The sequence below is a fragment of the Leptinotarsa decemlineata genome, unplaced genomic scaffold (assembly GCF_025532065.1).
Source record: "Leptinotarsa decemlineata unplaced genomic scaffold, Ldec_3_MD MMD2_tig00026361_RagTag_RagTag, whole genome shotgun sequence".
In the NCBI taxonomy this organism is placed as follows: domain Eukaryota; kingdom Metazoa; phylum Arthropoda; class Insecta; order Coleoptera; family Chrysomelidae; genus Leptinotarsa; species Leptinotarsa decemlineata.
The window spans coordinates 3,315,340-3,325,797 of record NW_027412704.1 but is presented as its reverse complement, the minus strand read 5'-3'; the positions used below and the strand labels follow the sequence as shown (position 1 = coordinate 3,325,797).

Sequence of the window (10,458 nt, the reverse complement as noted above, 5' to 3'; positions counted from 1 at the left end):
GAACCTTCCAAAGAATTTCTTGCTTCCGTTAGAGGTTGAGTCTTGTTTGAAAATCATCAGTGTTATTATTAGATTGACTGGTACCACAGCTATACTTATTTCCTTATAACAGTCAGTTAGTTCGGCGCATGTTTGACAATACAGTCGATCATCACCTGTTAAAAATTCCATTTTCAAATGATTTAACAATAAGCTTTGCACGGACTGGTTATTAGTCATATTAGGAAAAGCTAGATGAAGTTCCAGAAATTCACATTAGTTTTCGTTACTTCTTGAACATTTACCACAAAGTAAGCAAGTGAGGATTTTTCCAGCAAAAGATTTACAAACACAAGTACGGAATCATTCAGTTCAGAGCGGTCAGGAGTATTGATTTTGCTACTGTTTTGCTCACGAAGAGTATTCAACAAGAACTCCAAGAATTCGGAACAATCCTCTTGTTGCCCTAACGAGTATCTAGTAGACTTCAACGACTCCAGGAAATCGATTGGAGGAAAAAATGATACCTTCTTACGAAACTGCAGCTGCATGAACAGGTGTTTGAGTTTGATGAATAAGTAGGAAACATTAATACGATTTTACACGTTTGTCGTTGTTTTACTCATTATACTTTGTATGTGAAACCTTAGACTTTCATTTTCTCTTGGACTGAGAAAAATACCATACTTATAGAGTAGAATGAATCTAATAAAACAAACATTAGACTCTGCTTAGCCAATTTATCGAGTAGAGAATAGTAAGTATTTTAGCTAAGATTAAAATACAGTTAGAGAATATTCGACAATCATTCTGGAATATTATGATAAGAGATCCTATAAGTTGGTATACCAAATTATCAGATTTCATAAAGACCAGCCTTCGTGCGATCGACACGAGAAAATCCGCATCTAGTGACAGCAGCTGCCAAATTGAATTTGACAAAACAGTCACGGCATTAGCGAGAGGGGTCCATAGGGTGACAACTAGCTAAATGATATTTTTTTCCAAGTGTTGATAGACAGTTAAAAGTCAACATTATTTCACTGGTGACAGCTTAGTGTCATTTCACGAGGATTCCACTGGAAATCTAATTACACTGAGTCGTTGAAGTTATTACACTGATGACAAATGAATTAGAATAAGTTTAGTTGTTACACTGGTGAGCACTGTCAAAGTCGACGTTATTACATCATTATCGCTGGTGTTTTTCAAAGTTTATAATCGATAATTGCGAACGAAAACCATGCAAACTATCGGCAAAAAAATCACTTGGTGATCCTTTTCTTTTCATTAAAATGAAGCAAATTTATCATTTCAGACGTAACCTAATGCTTATTTTTAACATCAACAATCGGCTTGTTATCAAAAACAAATGTAGAAGAATGAAACAACGTTTTAAGATTTGTTTTAATATTTCTACTTCATTATAACAATGGTATAGTTGTTTGAGAACATATTCTGGACAGTGGTTTAGTCCAGCTATCAAAGAAAACGATATGTTTTCGCTATTTCAAAGCAAAAGCCTCGCTTCATTCAGATCCTCACAAAATAAGATATCCATTGGAATTCAAACTTCATGTCATCCTCTCTTGTACATTCTATAAGTGAAATGTGACAGCTTTATGTTATACTGGTATCCCTTACTGATACCCTATTTCCAGAAAGGTTTTGGAATTCCTGTTTGTGAAGAGATACGGTGAATTTGGTTTGGGACATTCGAAAGTCTCTAAAATATACTTCAGTTTCTTGGTACTCTTTCTCCCCACCGGTTCCACCAGATTATTCCACAGAAGATTGGCAGCTAAAAAAATTATATATATTTGCGTCATTTCTAAACAACAGTTTGTGATCAGACGAATATTATGCAAATACGACTATGGAAAAAGTGGATATGCAGATTTTAAAAATTATACGTTGCATTGAATAAGATTTGATCAATAACTTGATTTTTTTTATGTTTGATTATACAGCGTCACCATTAAAGTGCGCACCATTTGGGAAATTTTTTTTTCGAAAAAGTTCAATGAAGTCTAACTTCGGCACTTGTTTGTGCTTTGAATTTAGCTCAAAATGATGCGGCCAACTGCGACCCACTGACGTTCAGTGTTTGTCAAATTCAACTTTTTTTTAAAAAAAATTGAAAAAGTGCATTTCTAGATCGAATTCAACAAAAAGTTACTTGAAAAAGTTGTGTCTACGGCAATTTTATATCCATATGCCAAATTTTATGCAACTAGGATAAAGGTAACGTTTTGCTTATTTTTGACAGATATCCCCTTTATTTTAAAAAACAAGTTCGGTTAATTGTCATCAATTCATGTATACATAACAAACTCATCATGGAGTTTCACTTTTCTGATACATTTTCACTTATACGGACATTTTTAGAGAGAAATTAAAATTTTGTATGAAAATTTTAACATGACAGGTGCAAAGTTTCAATCACTTGGCTATTTTCTTAAACAAACCTTTGATTTCAGAAAAGCAGAGGCAACTTGAAAAAGATGCAAATAATTTCGATAGAACTATTATTATTATAAATTTTAAACAACAATAATATTATAGAAAATACAAATGGGTACAAAAAATTACTTATTGATCTAAATTAGGTTGTCAAACACTTATAGCCTACATTTCATTATGTCGTCCTCCACGTTCAATACAAATTATGGTCCTTCTACTGACATCTGTTACTGCATTTTTAATAAATTGGGGATTTATATTTGCACAGCACTCGCGAATGGTATTTTCCAGATGTTGTATGTCAGTAAATGGTCTACTCCGGTACATTTTTTGTTCCAGGTAACCTCACAAGAAAAAGTGTAAAGGCGTCAATGTGTTAATAAATTTTGGCTTGTAAGGCAAAAATTTATTCTTCAATGAAATTTTTCTAACACTTTCTCTCTTGTAATCGGTATATTTTATAATTTATATAATATAAATCTGGGTAATTTATACCTACATTGCCCATCCCATCATGAATAACTTAGTACCTACATTGTCTATATCTGGAATATCGATGAACATAACAAAACAAAACTATTGATATAATGTAGGTTTTGGGAACTGGGTAATAGGTTCAGGAGGAGACTATTGTTCAGATCAAGATGTAATAGAATTGGGATTTTTCTTTGGCTTGTTTATTTCCATAGATTCCAACAGATTCATTATTTTCCCTTTTTCGCTTGTGTGGAGGATTTTTAAATTATCCTTATCTGTTTTATGTTTCGAATTTTGAAGATGATCGTATATTAATATTTTTGTATCCGAAATAGCATGTTCATGGTACGTTCTATCAAAATTTCTCCCAGTTTGACCTCTATATATGGCGGGGCATTCACCACATTCTAGTCGGTATACACAAGATATCTTCCCTGTCTCTAATTTAAGTTTGACATTAAATAATCTGTTTCCTAAATTCCTGTTGGATGTGTAGGATGTTTGTAGATTCAATTTTCAAACATAATTTTTACAAGAGTGTGTTTTTATAGTTTATCCTCAGTGAACATGAATAAACAAGTCATCATTCAAAGAAGTATCCTATATTTAATATGAATTTCCACAAAATAAGTCATCAATCGAACAGGGATGTTCTGGAAAAGGTGACCAGAACAAATTTATAGGCGAGCAGAGAATTACTTCTTGAAGGAAATATTTTGAATCGAATTTGAGTCATCTTGTGTTTACTTAACGCTAATGAGTACAACTTTGGTCTCATTAAGGTCACAGCCGAAATCAAGAGCATCAAATTCATGCAAAAATAGAAACATGTTTCTCACCCAATGCGTGACCTTTTTGAGAGAAATGAAAACAGTCGTGAGTGATGAAAGAGATGTCTATGACTTCGTCAAATCGATGTACTGGGTCATCAGGGGCGTTGAACAACTTCATGAATGGTTGCAGAACAACAGTAAAATCTTCCCTTCTGTCATATCGGCCACTTGCTATCTGAAACGGAAAAACGGGTCTCGATTAGAGTGACCTTCTGTCAATCAGTACGATCGTAAACAAACGTATGTTCATACGTATGTTTATGTCTATGTTGTCAATCTTGTTTCAAATTGGAAGAAAAACAAAACGTCGAAGACTTTGATGTTAACAGTATCTATCCAGGGGCGGCTTTACCTGTAGTGCAGGGGGTTAGCCGTAACTGGACGCCTGCAGATGTGAAACATCGAAATAATTTGTACAAGTAATATGCATAAAAGAACAGATTACGGGTACGCCACTGAACGTTGTCTATAATTGAGATTTTTATGTCTGTGCGATACATATTCAATCCTCTGGCTATTTTCTATGCTGATATTTGGTGGATTTGGGCCATGGAAATACCGTAGGTATTTCGTTCGAAGTTACCTTTATTCAAGGTCAACTATTTTGCTGACCGCAGAAGTAGAGTTTCACCTCTGGTAATTTATTCAACCTGATCACACAACCTGATCACACAAGTAATCCTTTCGGCAATTCACTGGATTTATAAAGCACCAGTAAGAGGTTATGTTCCATCAGAGGGAGGTGTATCTACATGAATCGTGTTCGTATCAGGGCCTGATTATTCCATTTGTATGGACTATCTCCACCGCCAACTTCAGTCACAACCGTTTTGTTGTTGGATTCTTATACAGTGGGACCCGTCATCTCTGTCAGTGGAAACACCCTCAACTAAGAGGTTTGTAAATGCACTATATTTCTTCTACCGCGTATATTTTTTATAATATGTTCATTCTTCAGGGATTCTGTCTGTTTTTTTTCCTATACTAATATAACATTTGATTAAAATTGATGTTGAATATTTCATTACCATCTGATATTTCCCCTGTGCTGAAATTGAATCTTTTTCCCAGATATTTTTATGGAAGACATATTCAAAATTATTTATAGTTTTACCTCAGTTATCAAGGCGGTTTCCTTTTTTTCTGGCCAAAATTAGGTTGCGCAATAAAGAACAACCTTTTTTTTCAATTGAACCTACGATCACAGACCCTAGCAAAGTTGAGGAAACAAATAATCAGCAAAGGAATAACTGCAAATATCTTTGAATTGTTTTGTCCATTTCTGAGGACGGAGGCAGATTTTGGCCCCCGAAACGTTAAGATAAGTATTGTATTATTTCTTAGAAATTTTCTTGATAGGCAAAATTGTTCAATACGACAAGTTATTGATAAATAGAACATTTTATCTCAGTGAAAAATACTTTGATTTTACACAGTAACTTACCCAGTTAAAATATTTGAAAATCCTTTTTTATTGCGAATTTACAATATAAAACGAACCTACATACAAAATTTCAGCATCCAAAAATATAGAGGTATGGAAAAACAGGTCATTTTCATATGTAAACGCGTCCCTTTCATCCCGAGAGAAAAGGGGACAGTTGGAATATTAAAAAATCCTTTCGTATTGCTAAAACTAACTGCATACAAAATTTAAGCTTACGAAAATATAGAGGCAGGGAGAAACACTGATGAAAAGGTCATTTTCGTATATAAACTTCCCCTTTTCACCTCCACAGGGGGCGCCCCAATGGAAATATTTGGAAATCCTTTCTTAGCGCGCATCTAAGACCAACAAAGCACCAATATTTAAAGTTTTAGCTTTCTACGATGTATCAGTAGATATCAAGAATTCTTTCCAAAAATTGATGATTGTTCATTCAATAAACATTTATTTCGGTCGAATATAAAAATTGAAAATATAAACATTTATTTCAAATCGTCACAACCCAATTCTTCAATCAGAGACTTCGGTAGTAGCTATATTCGATTTTGTCTCTGACAGTATTACTGTGCCAACTATAATTATAAAATATACAAATATACTCACTAGTGACTTGATAGTATTGCTTTCTTTGCAGAAAGCTGCTCACCTTCTTAATTATCACTGTCAGACATATTTTATTTTCAATTATTTTTCAAAATTAATTGTTGAGTAAAACACAGGTTATGTATACTGTATTGAACATAACTGTATACACTATATAAGTGTCCGAGCGCAGTATGCCGAGAGAGATAGCATAACGCCGAACCAATAGAAAGATAATCTATCATATAGCGTGGCGACGTGTCGCCACGACATGCGTCACCACGCTAGCAATCGGTTTTACGTGCGGCTATATATGTTTAACATTAAAAAATCGTTCAGTTCTAAATATACTCGTTGATAATAAAAAATCAGTACCAACCAATTCCTCTTCGGCCGTTTGATATGCTTTGGTCAAACTGGTTATAACGTCCATTTCATTTCCCCCACGATGAAAGCATTCGCAGAAGAGTCTATGCAGAAATCTGCACATTATTGTTCTTTTTATCCTCAAACTGACAGATACATCTGAAATCAGAAAAAACATTGTTAGCCTCATATAAAAGGAATGATAATTTTTTTAAATAGAAACATGAGGGTATGTCTCATCTCATCAGGATTGATACTCAGTCAGATGTATTCGCTCCTTTCTATATAAGGAGATTTCCGTCGGTATCTGGCAAGTGTAGTGTTGAGTTTTCAAACAGTTATATCGCGGGAAAAAAGAAATGAATAACCTGAGACTTTCATATGATGACCAGTGATATTTTGAATTCGTATCATCTCTTTCTATAAAAGAATCTTAATTCAATCAGATCTCTGCTATCTTCAGCCTTTTCCGCCCTGATAGAACCAAAGGAGTTTCAGTATCCAAAGAAATTCTTCAGTTATCCAGAACTCACAGAAACTCAGAAGAAACTATCAACCTCTATTCAGTTCCAAATTTGTTTCGTGGAATGTCACAAATTTATATACCTACAAGCGTCCTTCTAGAAGAGTCAGTACAAACTCATAGATGAAATGCAGTTCTTTAGATTGGGTAAGAAGCTATCTCACAGAAAGGGCTCAACGGGTTATGATGGATAATGATCAATTATGCTCATCTCTTCAGGAAACTTCTTCTGGTGTACCGCAAGGTAGCATTCTAGGTCCATTAATGTTCTCTCTCTTCATTTTTGACTTTCCTGCCACGTTATTCCAGTGCGACGTACATTTATATGCTGATGATTTTCAATTATATCTGTCAAGTTAATCTAATAATATTTACCATGCTATCACCAGGATGAACTTAGATTTAGAAAATACACTTCTATTTTCCAAAAAGCATGGCCTTCGAATAAATCCAAATGAAACAGTAGCCCTATGTTTGGGATCTGACCTACAAAGAAATGAAGTTGAAACAAATTTTCATCTTTTCCTTGACAATGAACCGATTGACTGGGGGAATTCAGCAAAAAATGTATGTGTATATATCGATAACACTCTCTCGTTCAACGAGCACGTTAAACACATTCACAAAACTTGCTTTTTCAAACTGAAATCCTTATACAAGTTCAAGTTCCAGCTTTCTCAAGAAACAAAACTGAAATTAGTTCAATTATTGCTTTATCCCCATATTGAGTATTGCTGCTCAGTGTATTACAACTTCTTGCTAGACTATAATAAACACAAACTTCAACGCATACAAAATGCTTGTATGAGATTTGTGTGCTGCATAAACTACCGTGATCATGTAACTCCATATTTATTTAAATTAGATCAGCTGAATATTTAGAATTCGTTATCTCATATCTGTATTCTTATATAAACTATTGGAAAGCAAAACTCCTAATTACTTGTTCAGATTAATTAGTAAGCGATCTGATAATCATTCTATCAATTTAAGAAAAGATACATTTACCATTCCATATCATGTTACCACCAAATTTGAGGGATGTTTTTCTTACTTTGGACCGAAGTATCTAAAAAAACTTTGAAAATTCATTTCTTAGATGTTCAAAAATGATTGTAATATTTTATATCATCTCCATAATAGTTTTTTTTTTAATAATTTTTGTGTCTATAGTAACTGTTACTTATAGTCTTACTGAATGCTTTTTTTTTCCTAATTATGGGACGGGGAAGGGTTAGCCCTCTGGCTAACCCTTTTTCCTTTGTGTATAAAACTTGTTTTTGCACAATGAACGTTATTATTATCATTATTATTACTTCAAAATCATACAAATCTTTCAATTCATTCAGATATCCTCACTCTACTATCAACGTGTATAACCCAAAGCATTTTGAATTCAACAGCTTCATTGACTTCAACGAAGAGGGCCTCATAGTTGGTAATTCTCTGAGCCCCCTACTAGCTGCCGGATTGGCTGTTCTTGTTCATCTTTCACTGCCTGAACCACTGTGCATGGTGTTTTTGGCGAGTCCATTGGCTAGGGATGTGGGGGTTGAGCAAACTGACCATCGGATGCCTGCTTCCACGTAGCCCCGCTGCATACGGGAATGACACAATCACTTATGGGTCTGTTATTCCCTAACTGAATGGCATCTTTCTCGTCATGGGACTTTTATGGACAGAGAAAACTTAAAAATTCTTTCTGACGCTAAGTCTACAGAGGAGATGGATGTCGAGTTCACGACTCCAACTGACCTCCCTGTAAATTTAGTTCAGGAGCGAGAGCTTCTCAACTCCCCAACTCCTGGTTCAATAACTGAACCTGAAAAAAAGGTTTGGTGGTACAGCCAGAAAACGACTGAGTCTTCTCCTCGAGAGCGGGATACCTTATAAAACCGCCTTGCACCAAATTCTTAAGCGGCGTAGCTGACGTGCTAAAACCCTCATATGGGAAGGTGGTCACGGGTATCAAGGTGGAATCTTGCATCTTGACTATCCGACTACTTCGACTACTCCACTGCAACCCTTGCGGGTTGCAGTGGAGGGTCGAATAGACCCACTCACTTTGGGCCTAACCTAACCAAACCTAACCCCTCTGAAATGTTCATGCACTCCGAACAAACTACTCATCAACACCCATCAGCAAGGGAAGTTGTCTTAAGCACACCAACCTGAAGAATTTATTCGCAGACTGATCAATAATCAGGTTTTCACTAGACTGAAGAAAATCGTTTGACTGCTCATCTGGAGTGAATCTTACATTCGCCAGCTGACCTGAAAGATCACCCACCAAATGATGTAATTCGCTTCGTTGGGAAGCTGGATTTATTCGGTGGAAATTGAATAGATATGAGTCATAACACATCCTCATGGATTGCAGTGAAGAAACAAATAGACCCCCCTACTTTGGACCCACTCTACCCAGCCCTATAATTCTACACGTATTCGGGTCACAAATACATTCTATGTGATTTTAGTCTCAATCAGTTATGCACTTTTTGATCACTGATAATAAAAATCTTTGTACTTCACCTAAAACAGGTATCAAATTGATCAACGTCCTTGGTAAATTTTTCTCCAGATAATCCAGAGCTCTAGCCAGCTTCCTCACATGGTTGAAACTGGATGCTGCCTCTTGATCGAAACACTGCCCAGAACATATATCGTTAGCACCAAAAAATATCGTTATCATTTTCCAGTCTCTCTTCACGTCGATCTCTGGATTGGTCTTCATCTTCTTCACGAGGATTTTCGCTTGTCGAAGAGCGTCAGCATCTGCAGCAACTGGAAAGGCAACGTTGAGTTTCGAATGTGATGACAGGAATTCCCCCGTTCCCGTTGAGTATCCCGTGAGGTTTGGGTTGAATTCCTTCAGGATGTTGGGTAAAGTGAGGAATTCTCTCCAAGTTCCTTGCCCCCCTGAAAAATTACAGAAATTCAGTATGGGGGCTCCTACATACTACTTAATGAATTCAATAATAGAAGTAGATGGGCCAAAAGTTATGATTAGAAAAGAGTGGCTAGTTTTTTAGTTTCAACCCTTATTCTAGACTTCACCAATCAATCAGCTGCTGATCTTTTGAAAATATCTTCATTCTATAACTATTGAGGAAAGCATCAATTATGTTACATCTTATTGTCAAATAAGTTACCAAAATCTCATTATCCCGATCGCAGATGACCAAGTTCATGACTTCACAGTTGATTCATCCAAAGAAGGTCGATGAAAAACTGATTTTCCTCCAAAAACGTCGAATCCATTCCTCAAAATGACATTTCTTTTTGCGATATATGTTACTAACAAAAACTGAAGTAGAACCATGGACTCGGGAAGTGGAAAAGAGTATAACCAGAAATTTGTAATGTGACAAAAAAATCAAGTGATAATTTTCAAGACTGAGCAGTTAACAACGAAACGAGAGTTATTGAAAACATAAATTGCTCTTTATCATTTGTTAGCTTCTTGGAATGGTTGTTAGAACGTTAGACTTTTGTGCTAAAGAGGTTCTTGGTTCAATCCCGAGCTCACGTCATTTTTTCCACTCAATTTTCAAACCATTCAAAATTTTAAATATATAAGAACTAAGCGTGAAGAGCCAGAAAGTGGGTATTGGTTTGATCTGCTGCTGAATGTACCAAGCCCAGGGCTGAAGATTTCAGTGTGAAGGCTGATGCTCCCCAAGTTGTGCCTCGTAGTTTCTGGAGGATGTTTTTAGGATCCAATCCGATCTACTTTCCCTCGAAAGAAACCGACTCCGCTCCAGGCATCCCCTCTCAGAACTGGAAAA

At 35.7% G+C, this 10,458-nt stretch overlaps 1 protein-coding gene across 2 annotated transcripts in view; it reads right to left on the bottom strand.

The window, feature by feature from the left end:
- Positions 1 to 1,377: 1,377 nt before the first annotated feature.
- Positions 1,378 to 10,458, bottom strand: part of LOC111502865 (phospholipase B1, membrane-associated) — a 30,670-nt gene continuing 21,589 nt past the window's right edge. For both annotated transcript variants that reach the window (XM_074184951.1, XM_023157029.2), the window contains 4 exons: positions 9,203 to 9,589; positions 6,161 to 6,306; positions 3,759 to 3,927; positions 1,378 to 1,780 (listed from right to left, as the gene is read on the bottom strand). In XM_074184951.1, coding sequence (XP_074041052.1) covers positions 1,620 to 1,780; positions 3,759 to 3,927; positions 6,161 to 6,306; positions 9,203 to 9,589 — 863 coding nt within the window. In that variant the 3' untranslated portion in view covers positions 1,378 to 1,619. The remainder of the gene's footprint in view (positions 1,781 to 3,758; positions 3,928 to 6,160; positions 6,307 to 9,202; positions 9,590 to 10,458) is intronic.